Source organism: Vidua chalybeata, chromosome 9, assembly GCF_026979565.1.
Source record: "Vidua chalybeata isolate OUT-0048 chromosome 9, bVidCha1 merged haplotype, whole genome shotgun sequence".
Classification (NCBI taxonomy): domain Eukaryota; kingdom Metazoa; phylum Chordata; class Aves; order Passeriformes; family Viduidae; genus Vidua; species Vidua chalybeata.
Genome location: NC_071538.1, coordinates 25,684,969 through 25,708,867, shown reverse-complemented (window position 1 = coordinate 25,708,867; position 23,899 = coordinate 25,684,969). Strand labels below are relative to the sequence as shown.

Below are 23,899 nucleotides of genomic sequence, written 5' to 3'. Positions count from 1 at the left end.
GAAATAATGTGGGTATACTGTTTGGCTATGGTCAGAATAGTTGAACAGGACACTTCTGATGATTGTTCTGAATTTAAAATTTTCCTTCTAGATTAGAAAAAGAATGGGATCTAAATGACACATTTTTCTGATAATATAGATATCACTGTTGTGATAACAGAGAAGCAGAAAAAAGCAAAGCATTTTAAAAAGAAGTCCTTAACTGGAAGAGAAGCTGAAATAGACTTAACTTACAGTTAAGTTTGTAATTTTTTTATTAAAAAAAGAGACAATTGTTTAGGAACGGATTCCAAGCTGAAAACATAAGTTTATTGAATGTCTGAGAGATATTTGTATTCAAATACAGTTAAAAAACCACATCATCCATCAGTACACCCCAAACAGATTACAACATGGAAGTCTCCAGTATTCATATAACAGCTTACAAAAAAGAAAATACAGCACCTAAATGTGAATGTTATGGTCCACTTGCATGATGCACAATTAGATTATCACTTCATGAAGAGTTGTAGGTCAAGTCAGAAAAATAAATTACTAAAGTACAGTTTTATGAAAAGCTGGATTTCTATGTCAAATTCCCTATTATTTAAAAGACCTGCTCAGGCAAAAAAATACTGTTTCTAGTATGCAAATTATCTAATCTATGCCCATCAGCTGTGTTGTTGAACATAAAATGCTATGGAAATTCCCTTGAGAATTACATAAGCAGCTGTACAGTATTTTTTAGAAGTCTGTTTTCCTCAAACTACATGTAGTTTTCCTAGTAAATGTAAGTAAACTACCATTTAACTACTACTGGTTTTAATGGAATTGTCAACAAATATAGCAGTGTCAAATAGTACTGAAAGCAAAGAATGCATTCAAATTTCTGGCATCTTTTGCTTGCAATGAGATTTTTTGGTATTAGTTATATAACAGGAAAGGAGACTATAATGTTCTGAGAGAGAGTTGTAGACCAGCAGTTGAGTAGTTTCTGTTTAAAATTCCTATGGAGAACAGAAACTGATAATACCACACTTCTATTAAGAGCAGCTAAAATAGAATCTTTGTATTCATTCTTTTACCTACTTAGACACTCTAAAGAGATTAAAATTAACTGTAGAAATAAAAGTATGCAAGTACCAAAACTGAGAAATAGCTCAAATTCATCATTTTCAATAACAGCATTCTACCTTTGAAAGCTGAAATTTCGTTAGAAATACAAATAAAAACTTAATAATTCTGCTATGGATTTCTGGAAAACAGCGTCTGCTTTTACTAATTTAATCTATTAAATATGGCCTACTTTTACATCAATGAAAAGGTGTCAGACATCACTCTGAGCAAAATCTGAAGCATTCTGAGCTTTCAAAAGTGGTGACGTTATTTTTACTTATTCCAGGCCTTAACTGATGAAGAGTACCACTAAATTTAAAAAAAATGAAATAATTTGCAGTTTACAGTTAATTACACCTATTTGTTACCTAACACTTCCCTTTAAAAATGGATTCTTTCATATTCTCAATGAAAATTTAAAGAGCTCTTTCTTGCCTATCAGGCAAATCACTGCTTGTGCAAATTTAAATACAGTACATTGACCTAATGTAACAGTGGACAGATAGCAAAAGAAGTGTTCAACAAAGCTGTTGCACACTAAGACTTTTTCAGTGTGCAGAGTATGTCTACAATAAAGTGCTTCTCTTAACAAGTTATATTAATAATAGTATATATAGATGTTTACCTAGTTTTAAAGCTTTAATTCCTTAGTAACTGGTTTGGTCTCCCTGTACACCCCCAATCCCGCAAGGCACATTCAAAACACAAACAAAGCACTGACTGTGAAGGATTAAACTACAATTTAAAGAATTAAGTGGTAGTAAACTACTGACTAGGTTTGTAAACAGTACCATCCCATTGCATCTCAATATTCATGCATTATAGAAGTGAGTTTCTATGGGAGCAGCTGCTGAACTCCAGATTTAACAATGAAGGCAGCTTTCTTAATAAAACACTATTGTGCCTTAGTGTTTTGGTGTGGAATCCCACCTTTTTCATCACTTGAACAAAATAAAAGTCACATTTGATGCATTTAAACCTGTAGCCTTAATTTACAGTTAACACAACTGATTAGTGGCTGGCTTAGATCTATTTCGTTTGGGAGGTTTGTTTAAATGTATGTGACATTTGCCTCTTCTGTTGAAGTTGTGCTCAGTACTCTTAAGAAAAGATTTTGGTTATGTTGAAACATAGCTGGCCTGTTTTTTGGAGGCCATAACTTTGGCCTGATAAAAACTGACTTGATAGGAGTAATTAGCTTCTGTAAAACTAAAATAGCATGTAGGATCAAATTCAGTAATTACTCTTTTCAGGTTATTTTAAGACCAACTTTCAGAAGTTTCTTTAAAAACAACATTACGAACAAAGTCCATCACTGCAAGTGATCTCTTACATAAAATATTGAAATGGGACATGCTTCCACAGATGTTTCACAGAAATTAAGTCATTCCACCAACATCAGAGTTAACAAAACGGTCCAGGTGCTCTCACAAGGTACACATAGCTAAACATTGCCTTCATACCACAGAAGATGATGCTCTATGAGCAAGAGGCATTCCACTGCTCTTCAGAAAATCATATTGAGTTCATTTTGTCTTTCTCAGCTCTTGCAGCAGAGCAAACAACACTGGAAGTATCAACACCAGAGCTCCAAGTTTTCCTCATCTGACATTCCAGTTTACCGTTTTATCACCACCTGCTCGTATGCTCCAGATCCTACTCTGAAAGTTTGAAAAAAGTTAGTTCAGTGTTAATTTAAATGGTAGCAAGCATCACATATCAGCAAGTGCATTGTTTAAACAACCCAACCAACAGCCCTCCCAAAAAAACCAACCAAACAGCAAATACCAAACCAGCTAAATGTGAAGGGTAGAAAATATTTGTCATTATTACCATGCCATGGAGTCACCTACTAGAAGAGATTTTGTTGTACTACAGTCAAAATGAACAAAGAGTAATGTTACTGAACAAGAAGTTACTGTTGGACTTCACTAGAATTTCTTAAACATCACATTTAGGGTACTCATCCCCACAGCTGTATCATATGCAACTAATACTCTTTATATATATTTATATATAAAAGATCAATGTGTCTAAAAAACCCAGAAAGTGATTGTCATCTTACATTAAGATACAAGAAAAATGTTTTCAGTCTTTTGTTCTCTCAGAATTGTAAACAAAAGTCTCTCACCTCCCACCTGACAGCCTATAGTGCGTGGTTTTCCCCAGCAAATTGCAGTGCTATGTAAAAAAATAACGGGGCAAGCTCTGCCTTAGTACACTATTATGTCTGGACTCTTCTGGCAGCTGCATTAGGACAGATCTCTGTGTGCTACAGGAGTGTGTTCTGTACCCTTTCATGTGATCCTAGACAGGTATTGGTGTGCTCAGTTTGCAGATGAGCTAATTAATTTAACCGTTAGTATTACATGCACGTATAAAATGCAATTATTTTATGCCTTTCAATATATTATCAACTGCCTTTATACCTAAGTCCATAGGAATTGCTGAAATACTGAGGCTCTTCTGATTTCTTCAGGTATAAACATTGAGTTACATTGGACTGCAGAAACACAGATTTAGAACATATTCTTGCCTGGTTTTCATGGTTTCTCATCTGAAGATTAACACATTCAGTTCAAGCCATATATTAGGGTATTTGAATATAGTTTAGAGAAGAAAAAAAAGGTCTCTGGTTCTAAACAATAAGGTAACCTGAAGCAGATTATCAAAAGAGTTTAGGGCTGCAAATAGTTGAAAGATGAACAAGCCATTGAAACAAGTAGTGTAACAAATAGAAACAGGATTTGTGAGAAAAACTAAACTGAAGAAAATGAGGCTTGTTATCAGGAAGACATAACAGTTTGATACTGTAAAGGCAGATGTGTAAAACACTTAAAATTTTCTTCCCACTCCAGAGTAACGTAATAAGGCTGTAGAGCTCCCATTTGAAACCTTTGTTTGTTTCCTATGTCCATACTAAAACATTGCTCGTATCTGAAAACCTTGGAACTGAGACTCTTCAGAAACTCTGAAAGTTTTAATTCTTATGGCTGACACATCAGTTCTGTTTTGGAACTAATCTATGTGTCCTATTTTAAAAACTGACAATGTAGCTCTTTTGGTGCTTTTAAATGATACAGAATAGAAAGATACAAAGGTCAAGAATGTAGATACAGAATAATTGCTGTAGAATATGCATTTTTATTTTGTACTGCCTATGGATTAGTTGTTCAGGCTACATACCTGTTAGGTAGATGGTGGCTTCCAAAAGAAGTGCTTCCACCAGGGCCCACAAATAATCTTAAACCTTCTTCTAAAAGGCAAATGATTAAAGTATGTTAGCTTTCTTTAATGTTATCCTAGCTAAATCTAAGTAATTTTAAATCTACCCGTTTTGCAGCTGGCACTTTCAGATGCAAATACTTTAGGTAATGAAGAACCAACTCCTACATGGTGTATGTTGGAGGAAGTACTTTCGTCACAGATTTGCACCTGCTCTCTTGGGCTTAAAGTAATCATCTGGGAAAGCTCCCTGGATCATGTAAGGGTATTTTCAATTTCTGGTAGATAGATAAAGTAGAAAATGTAGCACAGTCCTTATGAATACAAACAACAGGGACTGTGAAGGGAGTGGGTTTTCCTAAGGCCTGTAATGTACATAAATTTTCCATAAGCTTCCTTATTATCTCCATACCTTCTGCACTCGAGTCTAAACTGAAGTCTTGACTCTGGAGTATTTTTTCAACTATATCATCAGCATCAACTCTGGTAGCATCAACCCTCTTCAGCTGTGACTCCACAGAGTCTTGCTTTACAGGATGTCTGCAAAAATAAATATATTTAGTCTCTTAGACATGATAAAGTAATTTACTTGTGCTAGATAAGGCTTTCAGATTAAGTGTACCTGCATTGTTTTTCTGGTGGTGCATCTTCAGTAGATGTATCAATATCAGCTTCAGTTACTTTTGGCTCAGTCTCTTCACATGGCTCTAGAATACTTCCAGTTCCTGTTGAGGTACTTCCCACTGAGGTACTCCCCACTGAGGTGTTTCTCCTGTGGCAGAGTTCAGATAGACTGGATGATCTAGAATGACATGTACTATATCCTGTTGGGAAAATGCAGGAGAGATGGGTTAGGTATGTTCTTGACAGGCCAGGTCCATCCTGAAAGCAGAATTTGTGTTTTGTCTTCATATAAAGGGACTTTCAAAAGCCCTATGAATGTATGTGCATACATCAACTAGAAACTGACTTCAGATTTTGTATAATAGCACCTGCCATTTTCTTTTTGTTCTGAGTAATTTCTGTTTATATCAGAACAATTAGAATGACAAATATCATCCCCTTTAGCTTTTAGAGCCAAGTCTCCATTTTTTTACTCATGGAGGAGGTAAAAATCTCATTCAGATATGTTAATTGAAGGGAACAAAGGCAAAAATCTGTCTTGCATCTGAACAGATAATCCAGTGAATCCAGTAAATTTTAAGATGGAAAACATGTTACGGTTGCCACACCTGAAACTTCTAGGAAAAAGTTTTCAACGCAAACCCTTTTCAAAACATAAACTTATTTTCCACTGTCTAAGCCTATGAAAGAAAATGAATCCCTGACAATTTATAGCAAAATTGTGAACAGTTACCTGACAGCTTTGATTGCTGACTTGCATAGCTTGATGTTCTGGAATGTCCACATGCACCAAGTTCATCTGGGACTGAGGCACTCTTTGATGAGACATCTGCAATGTGGACAAGTCACACAGTGTTCCTAAAGCCAACTTTATTGCTACTTTGCCAGTAATCTTGATTAGATTCAAAAATCACATTTCCCAGAGGGATTAGAGATTTGACTCTTGATTTTCTACAAACGTTTTGAAGATTCAAGTGTTGCAAAAATACCATGCATGTTAATTAATATACATTCTTTAAAAAATAAAACATGTAATTGTATCTGAGCAAAACAGAGAGTACTATTGGGTTAGATAGATTTGTATGAAATGTACTTGTAGATTTGTCTAGTGTCAATATTAAAGAGATTATTATTCTTTCTCCAGTATCATAGTAGAATGTTGGGCCAGATGTTTTCTGTCTGAAAAGCTAATCTGCTTAAAAACTTCAGCTGCATTTGAAGCAGAAACTCACAAGCCATCTAAGAAGGTTTCTTTGCAGGCCAACTGTCAGCATCCTTTTCAGATTTGAAGTCTTTTGAACATCTTGAAACTATGAGACCAGTTACAAAAGCATTGAAAAATTAAGAGCATTATTCTATACCTGCTATACCCAGATGTGCTACGTTTAAGTTTTCTCCACCTTTCCTGTCTTCATGCAAAGACTCTGATTCTCCAGCAATTGCTATAGATGTTGCTGTGGAAGGAGGCCTATAAGAAAAAGGTGGTTAAGATTTGCTGTACTTTTGTTGTAATCCCTCCAAAATGATCAGTGCATCGTTTTCCTTTCAAATATGCTGACATCATTCATACTATGCATCGAGTTAACAGATCTACAGTTCTTTTCTGGAAACATGCTGCCTAGTCCCCTATTAAGGAAAATAAAAAAAAAAAAAAAAAAAGAAAAAAAAAAAAGAAGTGTTTGCTATTGAGCTTAAGGACATTTTACAGAATCAATCTGCTCAGCCGTCAGGCTTCTGGGGATCCTGGGAAAGGCTCTTCCTTTTCTGATGATTGGTGGAGTGATATGTCTTTAATTTGAAGTTGTTCCTTATTTTTTTAAGTGTATGAATCACAGGACAGTTTACACACTAAGAATATATGTAATTCAGTACTTGAAGGAATACATGAAAAGGTGGTAAGTATAAAAAAAAAAAAACTAATGTGCACAACAGTTGGCCAAGTTGGCTTCTGTGCTGTGACACAATCCTGGCTTTGTTTCTTCCCTGTTGTAGAGTAGGAAATTATTCTGGGCTGATAACCCTCCCAACTAATAAAGGAGCCTATGGCACCATCTCCATGTATTGCATTCTAAATGTTACCTTCTACAAAATCAAAAAGCATCATGTATGACATAGTTTAAATTTTGGTTCAATATTAAAAGTTTTTAATAAAGCTCATTGAATTAATACCAAGACCCAAAGAGAGATCTTATTAAAGTAATAAACATCTTAGTTTGTTTTTTGCTAGTGCAAAACAAACTAATTAGAAAATGACAAAGTACAAGCAATCTCTTGCAAGCAAATACAACCAAAATACATTTCAAGATGTTACCTACAGGACTTTTTAATGCTTTGTTATTTTCTGTGTTGAGAACAAACTGATGTTCTGCATACAAATGGGTATTTGTTGACATTTTTAGATTTGACATAGTCAATAAATTAGTCACTGTCTTCATGTAGAGTAACACAACCTCTCTTATGTTTGAAAGTAAAGAGAGAAAGAAAAAAGCACTTCTAGAAATACAGTGCCTTTGTGAACTTATCTGCATAACATGTATTTGAAAGCAAGAATGGAATGATTTCAGGGATGTCATCCCAGATCAAACACCAAGCCTTCTAGGCTTCTTCATAAAATATGTAGTTGATGCCAGATGGTGAAACTGTTTTATTTTTCCTTCTACAAAGGACATCTGGATTAGATAAATTGTTTGTTCTGTTTGTGTTGAAAGTTTGTGTTCCAGGAAATGGTTATATCACCAGTTTGGAAGAAAATGCCAAGTCTGAATAATTTGAGTAAGAGATTTTTTCCTAGGAATCCAGAAAACTATTCAGGTACTAATTTCAACTCCTTCAGTACTAGGCAGTAAAAAATTAATACACTGCTTTGTTAGTATCCAAGACTAATGATTAGTTGCCTTTGAGGAATTGTTTATCAGTTCCAGTGATGTATTTGTTAGTAGGTCTGACTCTAAAGTAAATCTACTAAAGTTGTTCTGAAGTAAAAGAAGTTCTAAGTAACTTGGGATACAGAAAGGTTTTGCCAAATCAGACAAATTCAGATAATACCGTCTTGCTATTTATTCAGTAAGCACGGGATGAGATTCTACAGTTGTTCAGTGTTCTATTCTTCTCATTAAAGGTTAGCAGAAGAGAAAAGAAAGGACATTTAGTGGTGCAAGGGAACTGAAGAGTGCTGTGGAGAATCACCTAATCTAGACTGGTCAAAACTGGACAAAACCACAGCACAACTATTACACTTCCTTAACTACAGATGAAGGACAATGAGGCCAAAGGATCCTCAGTGATCCTTTGTGAATTCTCAGTGAATTCTCAGTGAATTCTCCTAGCCACCTGCCCCTCAGATGTTACCTATTGCATCTTTTACTAAGCTGCATAATGTCTTTGCTAAGTAAATATCTGTAAGTGCTTTCTCTTGTACTAAGTCATATTATGCTTCTGTTGGGGTTTTTTTGCAAATGAATATTTCAAAGTCATCTGAGACTTGTGAATAAAAGGTATAGCAGTACATTTGCCAGACACAAGTATTAGTCAGATCACCCTGTACCAGGTATATTTATATAAGGTTGCTGCAGGAACAGTTTCCCTGAAGTGGTTTATTTTTTACATTACAGATGTACAGGTGAGTATTCTGTGCTTGATACTAAGTACCTAACAGCAAGAACTATGACACTTCTACTGGCAGTTTTATCATGTTAGTCATTATTCAGCTACCATTCCATTTTTTGTGGTTTTTTTTCAATACTGTTGCCAGATTGGAGGGATGTAAAAACATAAATTAGAAGTGTAATTCTCAACATGGAATGTACGATCAAAAAACCACCCCAGATTTTTTACAAACGTACGTTTTAAAGCATGGGTCTCCAGACATCAGCTGCATGTTGATCAAAACCTACACATTAAGGAAACAAAATCCACCATCAGAAAAAAAAAATTGTTTGTGACACATACGTGGTCATGTAAATAAGTTATATTTGCCACAAATGTTATAATTAATGAAAATAAAATGCCATAATCACACATGCAAATAAACACACAGGCAAAAAACTACATTGTCACTCTTAGATATACAAACAACACAAAATGCCATTTGAAGTATCATAGTTACACATACAAGATTCTGAAAAAGACTCATATCAAGGAGAATCTTAGAATTATTAATAATTAAGATGACTTCAAGGGAAAAACAAAGCCAAGAAACCTCAAACCTGAATGACCAAACAGAACATTGTTTAGACCAGTGGGTGCTGAAGTTGAAGTATGTTCTTTGCTGAGCGTGTTCAGCAAACTGCTGGCTCTCAGTACAGGTTGTGCTAACATCAGAGACAGCAAAAGCACACAGGGTAAATAAGCCATAGGACACAGTGCATTGAAGGCTTGTTAGGCAGGCCAAAGCCATCCATTACAAGTGTTTTGGACAGCCTGTGACTGTCAGATCAGAAAGTCCATGCACAGACTGTATGCTGAACAATGTGGAAAATTAATCCCAGTGTCCCAGTACGAAAAAAAAAATTAAAAGTACTTGAAACAATCTCAACATAATTATTTTTAGGTTTATGGGGCTTATTCAGTTTTTTTAACTCCCTGGACTAAGGGAAGAAGATGTCAGAGTGGGTGTTTTGCAAGAATTCTCCTCAACTGTTACAGTGATTATTATCAAATAGAAAACAGGAAATCACAGGAGTCACAGAGGTATTGAAGGTGGCTTGTACATATATAAGCCAACTAATAGATACGCTCTCAGAAAGATGCGCAGAAGGTTGCCTTCTTGAAGATACCATACATTAATTTGTTCATTTTTCAGCTCCCCTTTGACTAGGAACACCTTTTAAAAGCTTTTCTTTTACAGCTATCCAACTCAATTTTAAAGATAGGGCAAATGATATTTTTGACTGCATGGATTTTAATGATTGTCTCTAAACAACATTTTTGATTTTACTTCAAATAGCTTTCCTTCCAGAAAGAGGTTCAGCAAATAAGTTTTAAATTTCATTAAGTGCTTAATAATAGCACTTGTTCTCTGCTTTATTACTTTAAGTATGATAAAGGAAAGAAATTACTTTCAGAATGGAGTTGTCTTGTCTTGTATTTTTGGTGTCATAACCTTCCAGTAAACAGCGACGAGTGGTATTTCCTGATCCAGCAAATTCTGCTAGATTTAGATCTGCAAATCCCAGCTGTTAAAGAGAACATGACAATTAGTAGTAAGCATTTGGCTAAATGAAGGTTCTTGCTAATTACACATTGAGTACCACTTAATAGCAGTTTCTTTCAAATATGTATAAGAGAATGACCATTTAAGGGAGTGGACCGAGGCAAAAAAGCAGAAAACAAACTCAGAGTGTAAAATTCAGCATAGTTATATTTTCAGTTAAAAATTTAAAGTGCCAAGAGTAAAAGAATGAGGAGAGTTTTCTTTATTTTTTAATGTAAATGTTTACTTTTACTAACCCTTTCCGTATACCAGCCCGAAAGAAAAAAAAGTTTTGGTGGTATAACATTGTTACATACTTATTAAACACACTAATTGAAAGTTCCAACAGCACTGTGTCACAATGATGTACATTATGAAGTCATGGGTATTAAGCACTATTCTGGAGTTACTTTAAAAGGGCATAGAATGGCAAGAAAGAAAAGCTTATCTGTAGGCAAAATTAGCTACATCTCAATTTACCTTTGCATATGCCTTTCCTCCTTTTAATTCCTAGGAAAAAAAAAGGAAAAAAGACACACCATTAAGCCATTAAATATACTGACTCAGGATTTTTCTTTGTTGTTTTTTAGAAAAGCAGGTATTAATCTTTTAAAGTATCTCCCCACACATTTGCTAGACTATGCTGTTGTCATTTAGACCTTAATATTCATAATGCCATTGGAGCAGGCCAGCAAGGCACTGTTGTCTTGGAGAGAGGAATGGCAAATGCCCGATGCCAGCTGGCATTGGGCTCTTACGAGGTCTGGCCTCAAAGGTAGGACCTACTGCATGCAAAATTCTGGTACTTAGCACAATTAAATTCTGGTACTTAGCACAGTTCAAGGCTTGTAAGCTTATTGCTGCTTGCTGGAAGTGTCAATCAAGAGCTAACTTTATAAACACTGAAGAGAAATTCCTTTGCTGCCCTGCTGGAAAAAGGGTTTTCTTCCATAAAAATATAAACCCCCATGAATTAGTCAAAGTAAAGTAAGTAATAAGATTACTACAAAATTTTGACTAAAGGAATACCTGATGTGATTGCAGCTAAAATTTGCTTTATGAAGTTTATCAGACATTCAAAAATTAAAACAAAACAAAGGAAGAATGAGCAAGGAAAGAGGAGAAGAGGGGGAAAAAAGCCTGCTTACCTTCCGTACAGACACCCTGCAAGTGCAAGTATCCAGAATCCCTGTTGTGGCACTGGCACTGATCTTACACATAAAGAAGAACTTTTTCTTCCAGCGGACACAGTTTGCCTGTACTACTTCCCTGCAAGTAGAGAGCATATGCTGAGTGTTCGTTGCACATACACTCAGAACCACACACTGCAATAAGACAGCTCAAGAACAAACATTGGTGCCCCTCTTTGTAGAATGGCCACTTCATGCAAATTGTGGTGCAAGGCGTGAATAATAACAATAATCCCTATTCTGCTTTTAACAGTGTAGCATGACTAATAACTGTTTCAAACCTTTAAGACAATATTAGACCTCCAGAAGAGTTCAACAGCCATGTGTTTTTTCAAATGAATGAGAGTGTAATTTCTGCAGTTTGCCTCTGGAGAGTGAAGTCTTCCTGAACATCAGCTCCCAGGCAATGTCTCCCAAATTGCTGAGCTTTGCAATGCGCTCAAGATAGCACCTTTGACAAGTAGTTTTTCAGTTCAGAGAAAAGGAGAGTCACACAAGCAGAACTACATAAATTTGAGGCCTGGAAGAGTAGAAAGGAGATGATGTGCAATAACCAGACACAAAGTAATGCACTTGGAACAAATGAGAATTGCAGCTACATACTGTGAGCTTGCCATTTGAGAGCAAAATAAGCTGACACATCTGAAAGGATCTGTTTCTCACAGGAGGATAACAATCTGACAGTATGATGCCATGAGAAAAAGGCAGGATGACGGATGCTTTCAGTTATGAATGTCAATTTATAAGGCTCAGACAGAACACATTCTGATTCAGTAATTCTGACCAAGAACAGACTCCAAAATGAAAAGGCAGAGGGAGGACAACTAGAAAACCCCTGTATCTTAAAAGAAAAAACAAAACCTGATAATTTCTTCTATTGGTCTAACCACTGAGGTACCGTATATATTTCTCCTTTTTCCTCTTCCATTTTCCTAATACATAAATTCCTATGTTTTATACTAACTTCTGACAGTAGCTTATTGAAGAAGCAGTTTGAAGGCTTTAGCAGATAGAATCCTGTGGTTCTACAGAAGCTGGAGCCAGAATTCATTACGTGGATAGAAAAATGAAGAATTGCAGGGTGCTCACAAAAGCTCCCTTTGCTGTGCCGGTGAGCTCCAGGGCTCACTGGCACTGTGACTTCCTAAGGTGGGAATAAATCAGCCAGCCTAAAATGAGTCAGTGTAATGACCACAACAGACTACCAGATTCTGATGATATAACACTGAGTCACATTCAAGCATGTGACCTGGAAGGAACATGCTCTGTAAATACCACAATCTACTCTTTATCTGGGATGTTTTACATTGCAAACTTTCCTGTATTGTGGGAAAAAAAAAAAAAAAGAACCCCATCCTGCTTTCATGTGAGTTGTTTAAATGCACAAAAGAACCAGAATTCAAAAAAGGCAAATTACAAATAGTTACATCTGTATTGAAACAGGCTCAGACAAGAAGACATCATGTAAAATTCACCCTTAAAAGGGATAATAACTGCTAACATTTGTGACACATACAAAACAGTGCCACTAAATTGAAAGAGTTCACTTGTCATCCATAAAGGTCAGAAAATCCTTTCTCATTACATCTGTTTGTTACACAAGTAGGACAGCAGTCATCATCATCCTTCCCACCCTTTCCTTGTCACCCAGGACACCACTGGCTCTACCAATAAAAGCATCACTTCTGCTGCTAGTCATCATTTCACTAAGTTCTTGGCGTCCTTTTGCTTCTGTAACATGTAAACATCATTAGAAATAATGATATTTTTTCCACTGAAAAAATGTTTTTGTAAACTCATAAAGTCAAAGCGATGTGCCAAAATCTTTGTACTACTCAGTATAATGGTTCAAGTTGTTTCTGCTTCTCAGAACAGCCTTCTGTCTCTACAGCAAAGACAAAGCAGCTGCACATTCTACAGTTACAGTGTTCCAGACCACTCACATTGCAGCAAAAGATAATGCATGAACATTAAATGCATTTTTGCTTGTAAATGCAAGATAAACGTAAGTAACATCTGTTTTAAGGATTTTGAATTCATTTCAACATACCAATACTACTATATGGGTATAATGGTTCAAGTAAGGAAGGTAGCACAAAACCACTCTGCTTTCAATAGACTCAGTCCACTCACATCACAGGCCAGGATTTAGAAACAAGAAGTAGAAGTGGCAGTAAAATGGCTTCAGTTGTGGATACTGATGGTCTAATTTTTCTAAAAATAAAATCAAAACCAGGAATTCTGCTTCCTTCTCATAAGGATGTCAGAAAAAAAGTATCATTAGTTTCTTTCACTGGCGTATAAATCACAAGATATTTGAAAATTTTGTACACAATTTAAAAAAAACCAAAACAGACAAGAAAAAAGAACCAAAAGAAACTCACCAAAACCCAGCCAACTGCCCCTGTTCCCACTAAACAGTTGTTCTAATTCCACTGTATAAAAAAATTGATGTATTTTAATTCGGGAAATTCTTTAGTAAAGAGGAGTACCATCTAGTTATTCCTATTGTCCTGAAAAAAGGTCAAATAATCAGAACATTTAACTTCAACAGTAACTTCTAAATTTATAAGATTCTTAGTTAAGTGCCAGGCCTTTAGAAAATAAACAGCTGTATTGATTGGCTGCTATGGAAATGAACCCAGATAACTTCTGGCAGCTATTGCTGTGCTGCAGCACGCTGGGGAGAGCTTTCCGTTCTGAGTCAGTTTCCTACGAACCTCCCCGTCACTTCACCACATGCAAAGTAAAACCAGTTGTTTTCTTAATCAAAATGTATCTTAGTTACCAAGATGCACTGGAATACATAGTAGGCTGTAGTGCTTTGGTGTAATTGAATAAATGCTGTCAGTAGTATGTAACCAAAAATAAATTCAATAAACAGATACTGTAGGATAAAATGACTCCAAAGTATAGTGTTTTACCATCTCTGTTTTTTCTTTAGAGGGACAATTTCACATTGACTCAATTTCAAATGCAAGATTTAAGCTGTAATCAAGACCTTATTTGTAGATGCTTTGTACACTGTACACAATTGCCACTTAAAATGTTGAATTAAAGTATTGGATTTTTCTTCTGGCACACAACAGAGAAAAAAGTAAACTCAAATAATAGACAATATATCGTAATCCAGTCACGTCCTCATCCTAAAGTGTTAACAAACGATGGACTTTTTTTAAGATGTTTATGTTCATCAGATTGTTTGTTCATTTCCTTGTTCATTGTTTGTTCATTTCACATGGATAAAATCTATGAATAATGGCTTGTTCCAGAAAATAGCTACAAATGCAAAAATAAATCACTTTTAAGGACCTTCAGTGTCATGGGGAAAATCCCTTCTTGCTAAATGGAAAAGCTTTAGCATGAGAGGCTCTGAAACAAAGAGGCCAAAACTCCTTGTGGACATTTACCAAAAGACTGTGTTCCATTAATCCATTAATAGAAAATTTACTTAAGTTTTTATCTGAGTTATTCTAAACAGCCTATTAGGGTCTTTAGCCATATGGGGATGATTATGTTAAACTGCTTGTGTTTGTAGTGCAATTATTTTAGATTTATTGGTCACCAAAGAAATAATAAATTGGCATAATTTGTGTTAAGATGCCATTCAGGCTTTATATTAGACTATGTTCACATGAAAATACTTCCAGAACTACTTTTGGATTCAACTGGGTCACTACACTTTATGTCAAAAAAAAAGTGGTGTTTGCTAATGCATCTTACAGCGTGTGAACAGAGCATGAGTTATCTACTCACTGTAAATACTGTGAAAAACCAGCTTTTTCACTACATGAGAATATTATTATTATCTTTTAAAGCCGGTAATTCGATGAGAGAGACACCTAAGTTTTGCTTGTTTATTTTAGAAGATCTCTCATGTTGATAAGATGGCCTGGGAGACGCGAGGCCGCTGCAGCTGCGCTGCTCAGACGGGAGCAGCAGCGAGGCTGAGGAGATGTTCCCGGCCAGCGCCGCTCCCAGCGCTCCCAGCCCGCCCGCGGGTCACTCACAGCCGGCCTCCGACAGCCTTCGCCACCGCTGGGGCTGAGCGGTGCAGAGGTGTGCTAGACAGAGACCTGTGTATGGCTCCCAGGCTATCCCACCTGCTCCCAGTCCAGCTCCATCCCCCAGTGCATCTGCTCCAGGTGCTGGCACCACAGCACAGGGTTCTCTGACTGCTGGTCCCCCCCCAGTGGCTGGCGTTTGCTGTGACCCATCTGGATCTCCAGGTGCTGGCAGCCAAGTGCTCTGGCCCACAGTCTGGGCAGCTGCTGGCACAATGGACACACAATGACCCACAGTCCCACTCCCGTGGCATAAGCGTGCTCACTCTGGCCTCTCCTGCTGCTGGCAGCCCTGTGACACTCTTGACTCCAGTTGCTGGCACTCAGACATCCCCACCCCACAATGCACACTGAAAAGAGAGCCCTTCCCCAGGAAAGAATCGTAATGTTCTTCAACAGGAAGATACAGCAGACATTACTAATTAGAAACAGATTAGACAAATGCACCAACCAGCAAACTATCTACATCCAACTGGCCCTTTATCCCCCTCAGCTCCCCATTTTTCCCCACATGTGTTCCTCCTCAAACTCATCCCTTCCTCCACCTTTAGTTCCTCCCCAGACTGTCCCATGATAAGCCTTTTCCCTTGTATCCCATGATGGGTCTCATAGGCAGCAACCCCCCTCAGTCCAAAGCATGCCTGAGTTTTATTTCAACATGATGGGTTTCCTGCCTGGACAATGGGGCTAAGGATCTCCTGGGACAGCCCTGGGAGGGGTCCAGAGAGGGTGTCCCCTTGTCTAAGCCCATAATTTCAGTTCCCCACCTGCCTGTGTGTTCCTGGACTTGTGTAGATGGGCTTTGATGGGCTGATGGTTCCTGTGACAGGACTGGGAATAGCTGGAGCTGAATATTATTTTAGGCCCTCCACCCTCCCCTGCCTTTGCTGACTGCACTCATTTGTGGGTGTGCAAATGGACTTCCATCACCTAAAGCTTCCTTTGATCGATCCCCTCTGCATAAAGTTAATACAGGTAGCTCTGTCCTTCTGATAAAAATACAGTATTTAGTAGCCTGGAGTTACTTTTAGTGTACAAAATAGTCTTCTAAAATGGGAGCAATATCCCATTCATATAGATATTTTATATATACTTTTTATATATGTAACATCTTTCTTCTGCAGAAATCTGGAACACCCAACAAAGGCCAGTGTCACCTTACAGACAGGAATTAAGGCATTAACCTACAATCTAACAGTGTAGCCATACTATCAGTGGCTTCAGGTTCAGGTACTGGAAGATTCAACCTTTCCTAAGCTATCTTTAGTATCAGGAAGGTATTGTTGGATATACAGTTCTCATTTATACTATACATTAACACAGAAGGCTTTGGCATGCAAGAGTTGAATAACTTCTTGCACTCCTCCTACCCAAAATCTACTTGTATGTAAAATTCATGCAGTGTCATAGTTGAGGGAAATACAGGTACCCATGCATCAGGGTCCTGAAACAGTACTAAGCTACATTTTAAATTGTTATCCAATAACCAAAAATGCTAAATTTAGGCTTCATATAGAAAAGTGCATCACTTGGAGTGCTCAGAACATGAGCTCCAAAATATATGCTGTAGCAGTAAGCTTATGCAAAGCTTTAATGTATTTCTCCTTTCAGGAATAAATTCAGTTTACTTTTCCTTTAATATTCTGCTTTCCCCATGCCTGAGGCATATAAGATGATGTATTTTCTCCAACAAAAACATTTTTCCCTAAGCATTGCTACAAAACTGAACAAAACAAGTAATTTACAAACAGAGCTTCAATGGTTCACAAATTTCAGGACTAAGCAAACAGCTGCCTCTGCAAGAAGAGCTCCACTTGTTTACATGCACAGATCCCCAGTTAATTTGCTGTTAGTACGTGCAAAATTCAAGCAGAATAATAATTTTCTATTCCACATGTTTTCACTCATAATAAAACAGGTTACACTTTTAACTAGCAGCATTTCATGCCAACAACTTCTTATAAAATATGTATAAATTGATTGTGGATGAAGAACTGCTGGTTACAGGCAAATGCAGAGACCTAGAAGGGAATTAGCACTGTGAAGGGTAAACTGCATTAGAAGACTGTAGTCAGCAAGTCAGAGGAAATGGAACATTTGAGACTGTATCTGCAGCATCTGTATCATGCTGCAGACTGTATCATGCTTGGTTTTGGGGCTTTCTTGGCAGAAGACTGATGAGCAGAAGCAAATCCAGGGGTGCGCGATGAGGGTCTGGAGTCAGGGATGAATTCTTTTCGGATGCAGGGGAATTTGGAAACATGGGATTTTTACAATCTGATGATGAGGTGAAGGAAGATCTAATTGCCATCTACAGCCATATCTACCAAGTCAGAAGATGGAGCCAGACATTACTTAGTGAGGATCAGAGAAAGGAAAAGAAGCAAAACCAAGGTAAATTCCAGTAAAATAAGGGAAAGAATGTTCACAATAAAAGTGGTGAACAGCAGGGCAGGTTGTCTACAAGAACTGGCATCTCCATCATTGCAGATTTTCTAAAGCTGACAGGACAAAGCTCTGAGCTTCCTGATCCAACTGAAATTAGTTTTGCTTTCACAGCAGGCAGCTGGACTGTGTGATCTCTGGTATTCTTCTTCACCCTAAATTACCCCATTAACAGAAATAGTCCTTAAAATATGAAGGCAATCAGGTGCTATGGTACTTGCAAATGGCAGGTTTGTGGCAGAAAAATACTGTACTCCATGTACTGTGCTGAGGTCAGGGGAAAAAAACAAACCAACACCAGCTCTTTTAAACCCAAGTGCCAGTTCTGCATAAGGCAGGCACCTTAAGCATGAAAGCTTTTTCTACTGTCTCTCCCTCTTTAACAGATGTCTGTCATGTATCTCTTCTCAAACTTCTTTTTGAGACACCTTAGCTGTTGATACATCTCTTATCAGTTCTTACAATTACAGTCAGGGAAGTCTCCCAAGACTGAGCCCTTTTTATATCTGCAATAACCAGCTACACCCCATGCAAAGAGCAGACTGTACAAACATTTCATTTTCCTCTGCTGTATCCCAAAGATGAACCCCTTCAAAACTCATATTATATTCTCTATTCCTCCGATTAATTCTTTGGTTTTTTCCTCAACTATATTTTTAAATCAATTCACTAAACACATTTTACTGTAACTATTAATGAAAGGAGAAGTACAAAAAAACTACATCTTGAAAAGTTGTACTTTGTGTAGAGAACTCCTTCTTACCTTTTCCTCCCTACAGAGGACAGTGTCTGAAAGCTGCTTAACCAACTATCTCTTCACAACTGAGGAAACATTATGGGGGCATTCAAGAATTTGAAAAAAGTAGCTACATAATTGCAAGGTAGGATTTTTATCCCACTGGCAATATTCCTCACAGTACTTGAAAACTTATTTTGTTTCAAGTTACCCAGCTTTAAATCCAGTTACAGCCGAAAAAGCTATTAGAAGTAGCATTATCCAGCTCCGAAGACTGTTGGCAGGATTCATACATCATGCAGGAAGATTAGAGTGATAGGGACAGTGATTCCATGTGGCAGGTATGTTTTTCTAACAAGTACTGTAATTTAAAAACACAGAGTTAGTTAAGCTGTGTTCCTATCAGGAAAGTTTCTCTCTTTCAAATGTAATAGCAGCAAACAGAAAAAGAATGGTAAAAAGACAACTTGAAGAATCCAGTGAGGCAGAAAACCTACTTGCTGGTGTCACAAAAAAAAATAGATGTAGTTTTAGACAGTTGAGAAGGAGGTGGCCATGCATCACGAGAAGTAAGAAGTACTTATCTGGCAGATAAGAAGTCAATTTCTACAGAAAACAATTACATGCTCTAACCTGTTAGGAACTGGAATATATTCATGCATGATCTCCTAAGACTTCCCCTCACGACTCAAGAGGGTACATAAAAAAAAACCACTACATTACTGAAATCTATTGGAAAATAAAATTATTTGATGAAAAGCTTATAGCTTTTGGAAACCTTGAATCTCTGTCTGCCACATACAGCAATCATAATCAGCTTATTTTAGAATGTTGTTGTATAAAAGAAAGAAGATAGAAACATCAACAGTCTAAATTGTAAGAAATCAGATCTGAAAGGAAGGGGAATATGACCAAGCTGAAGGCTGCAGTCAGAAGAACACACCAAGCAAGTCCTTGAGTGGGGTGCAGCTGGAAACCAAGCTAAAAATGGAACTAGCAGGCTTACAGCTCCTGTAGCCTCAGTCGATAAAGTAGAGCATTGAAAGTACACCCTCAAGAAATCAGATCCTTATTCCCAAAATTTCTTGGATTTCCTCATATTCCATCTCTTCACTTACTGCTAATTGAGCAACAGCTCAGCCTATGAGCCTCAATTATCTGCTCTAGGGACCTATTAATTTTTGATTCAGCCTGTTAAAATGAGGGCAGTTGCAGAAAGCCTATACTTGCTATATAAATATATCTACATTAGAATGGCTACAAATAAATATGCTTAGAATTTAGTCAAGTCTGTACCTTAAAATAGTATTTTTTCTGTTCAAAATATTCATAGGTATAATTTCTGCCCTGAAATAATCTTATGTCCTTTCATGGTGCATTTGCCATTATGTGCACACTATTTTATGACCAGGCAGTCTAGAGATACACAGTATCCTGGAATCTACAAATGTGTCATGTATTAATGTATCCAGTTTCAAAGAGAGATCTAATGTCATTGGCCCAGGGAAAGGTAGAAAGATGCTTTGCCACACAGGAAACCAGGTTTAAGCTAGGAAAGGTTCCTAAATGAAACTAGCAGAACTTTGCTAGCATAACTTTGCATCTATCCACAGTCTACTGGCTGAAAATCCAGCCTTTATTCTAACATCTAAAACACAATGGTAAAGATCCAGGAGTCATGCTAGAAAGCAAGTTCAAAAAGGGGAGGGCAGGAATTACACTGTAAGGCTGATTGTCAGTTTGCTGAAACAACTAAACTGAGCCTTCTCCTCTCCAATGCCCTCCAAGGTTTTCCCTGGTTTAGAGTTAAAACTTATAACACATTCATTCTTGCCAGAATTTCAAGGTCCTGCTCTTGCAGAACCTCTCAAACATTTTTACCAGTTTAAACACTGCTACCACTTGGCTGGTCAATGTCCTTGGATAAAATTTTTATTTGGCACTACTAGATTACTTTAAAAGTCAATATTCTTGTCCAGTAATTAAACATTTAGTGTCATAATCCAGAATTTTCTTTTCCCACAGTAAGGATTCACAGATGTTCATAGGGATGTTTCAAACAGAAGTTTTCTAATTGGAGTTCTAAAAAAGTATATGCAAGCCAAAATGCAAAGTGATGTGGTTTCTATTTACACACCAGCCAGATCACGGTGTACTGCACTATACATGCTAGTTTCACTTGGTCACAGAATTTCTGTACACTTCAGGCACACATCTGTGGGAGCCAGAAAAATAACTGGACTGTGACAAGTGTCCAGTAGCATGGCCCATGTCTCCATCATGTATTTCTTAGGTATCTCTTTCTCAGCAAAGATCTGAGAAGTGAAAACAACCCCTATTCTTCAGTAGCTTGAACTTTTCTCAGTCTTCTTTTCATCTCACTTCAGTGATCAGAGGGATGATGAAGGTACCACATTACTTGCAGGATCAGGACTTTAATCAGTCATACAGCATGATCCTTAGAGGGCTGACAAGACAATCACTTGAAACTGTTTTCATGACAACTTGCTACATACACATGGGCCCCTATTCCAAGCCATGCTGCCCTGGGTTTTCATGACATTCTTCTCTGTGAATAGGCTTTGGAAATAAAATAAAATAATGTTAGGGTGGATTATAGACTATTGACTGGATTTTTTTTTTTTTTTACTTTCTAAGGCAAAAGGCAGCAGGGTATTGGTCTGTATGGGCACCAACTTGAGAACTTCTTCATAACTTCTCCCAAAATAATTATAGTTTACTAGACCTCAGTGAGTAACAAAAATAAAGCCACTAGGAAAACAGAGTCAGTTTCTTCCTGTATTACAAAATTTTTGGAATAAGTTTGTCTATGACTTTTTGAAACAATAGAATTCTTTGAATATCTTTTATAAAGCTAAAAAGATCACTTCTCTAGGGATGTAACTGCCAGCTCACAGTGAAATAGAAGATTATGGCCATCAGAAAGTTTGCAACTGATAAGTTTTGAAATACTACCGCTGTGGTGTAAACTTAATTTCCTCCTTATTTATTCAGCCCTCTGCTGAATCACCACTCTGAAAACTCATCTGTTAATTCTTAAGCTAAGAGCAAAGGCACTCCCTAAACTGGCACCAAAGGATCACTGTAGAAGAATTCTTTACCTCCCTACCAGCATACCCAAGCACTTCTCAGTCCAGCAGGAATGAGTTACACTCACAGAGACCTTGACATGCCAGCATATGTTCCAGCTGTTAGTTTTTAAGCCATAACCCCAGAAAAAGAAAATGGAAGAATTTCTAAGCTTCAGCTCCATTACATTAGTTTCCCTACACACACTGCATCCTACCACACACATTTTACTCTAATGAGCCATTCAGAAAGATATGAATGTAGGCTTTCAAGCATTTAATTTTAGCATCATAAATAGGCAAGGCAAAAAAGACTAAGATCACCATAACGTGTCAAAACCATCTGCTCAGCTGAAAGCAAGTCCTTGGAAATAGACATCCTGTCCAGAAGATGTATGTCAGCCTGTGGAAATGACTTCAAGGCAATAAGGGCTGGACTAGGACAGTAATGGCACATTAGTGCCTGAATCATGATTGCTATCATCATCTATTACTTATGAAGTCGCTCACAAGAAAAACGTTGAGGAAAGACACAAAATGAGATCAGAGAACTGATGAGTTGAACAACTTCCAACCATACAGAAGAAAAATTTGTCTTCAATTATACATGCTAGTATAATGGAATGGTTAAATAAAGAGGTTGTAGGCCAAAGTTCCATTTCTATTCCTGTTCCTTGATTAATTTCATTTACAGAATCAAAAGCAGATAATTTAGAAAGCTCTGTAACAACAGTATTTTAATAAGAAAATAACTGAGCATGTATGGATTTGTTACTGTCTTTTCCCATAATTCTATGATACATTTTCCAGTAAATCTTTTTTGTAATAATATTAAAATAAAATAATAACTGATACAACAAGAACAAGTGCAATGGGAGGGGAATCTCCTTCTCCCCAGACCTGAAGCCACAGCACGCACCCTTCCTATTGACAAGATTCTGCCTCTGCCAGGTACTTGGAAAAAAAATTAATACTCTGACCCTCTATTTACCCATTGCTACCCATGGATTGGGGAGCCACTGCCACAACAGATGACTGCTCCATTGCTGAGGCACAACTGAAGGAAAAGAAAGAGGAAAAAAAGACATCTGCCTTGCAATTGCACTGCAGAACTGAGCATGAACAAAGTCAGTAATACATGACCTGAGCACTTAGAGGAAAAACTGAGAACTTAGCTCTCCATGTAAATATTTACGGAACGAAACACAGCAAGCCAGTGTTCAATAATAAAACAATGAGGTCGAATAACTCACAGGGGACAGCTCAGACTACAGGCTTGGGGACAAGAAATTCTCCCCTCCTGTTACCCATCCGCTCAGCAGCTCCAGCATTATGGCACAAGAGACCCGTTTCTCTGGGACAATCCTTATCACTCAGGGATTCCTCTCCTCTGTTACTCCGTGTTTAGGAACCTCAGTATTTACTTCACAATGTTACGACTCCAGGCAGCGAGCAGCCACGCGGACGAGTTCCAAGTGCTACCACATGTGTTCTCTCGCCTTGATGCTGGCAAAGCAGGCAGGACGAGAATGTGCCAGCGTGCCCGGTGCCACGCCGCGCCACAGGAGCTTCCCCTTCGGCGAGGGGAGCGGCCGCAGCCGCCAGGAGCCCCAGGGCAGCCACCCCTCCTTTCCCCGGGCCCCTGCCCACCAGCGCGAACCGGCTGAGCCCCGGGCTCGCCCTGGGAGCCAAGGAGAGGGCGGAGGGGCTGCGGAGGCGGCCGTGCTTCCCCTGCTCTCGGGGGGACGCGGGCTCGAGCGGAGCCCGTCGGACGGGGGCGGCCGCGGCCCGCCCGGGGCTGCCTGCGTGGGGCGGGCAGCCCGGCAGAGTCCGGCCGGCGAGTCCCGGAGGCACCTACCGGGAGGACTCCCCGCTGAAGCTGCCCCCGTCCAGCAGCCGCACCTTGCAGAAGAGGATGCCGTTGACGAAGGGCACGGAGGAAAGCTCGTCCAGTTCCAGCTCCACGCGGAACTTGAACTTCTTCTTCTTCATCATGATGAAGGCCATGGGCTAGGGGCTTCCCGGAGGCCGCCCCCACGGCAGCTCCGCTCCGGCCACCCTGCTCCGCTCCGCTCCCATGCCCGGGGCGAGGGCGGGCCGGGCCGGAGCGGCGGGCGCTGCCAGCTCAGCCCCTGCCGGCCGCGGCGCTCCCGGCCAGCGCTTACATGGCAGCCGGCGCCTCCCTTTCAAACCCGCCCGCCTCCGCTCCGCCCGCTGCCGGCAGCGGCGGCCGGAGCCAT

At 38.5% G+C, this 23,899-nt stretch overlaps 1 protein-coding gene across 1 annotated transcript; it reads right to left on the bottom strand.

The window, feature by feature from the left end:
- Window positions 1–287: 287 nt before the first annotated feature.
- Window positions 288–23,766, bottom strand: EEIG2 (EEIG family member 2). The gene is made up of 11 exons (XM_053950841.1): window positions 23,518–23,766; window positions 11,284–11,404; window positions 10,616–10,645; window positions 10,002–10,118; window positions 8,787–8,833; window positions 6,306–6,412; window positions 5,678–5,773; window positions 4,943–5,144; window positions 4,733–4,860; window positions 4,282–4,351; window positions 288–2,756 (listed from the first exon to the last, which is right to left on the bottom strand). Exons 1-11 carry the CDS (start codon window positions 23,664–23,666, stop codon window positions 2,714–2,716), a joined length of 1,110 nt encoding a protein of 369 aa, XP_053806816.1. The 5' UTR covers window positions 23,667–23,766; the 3' UTR covers window positions 288–2,713.
- Between the last annotated feature and the right edge of the window lie 133 nt (window positions 23,767–23,899).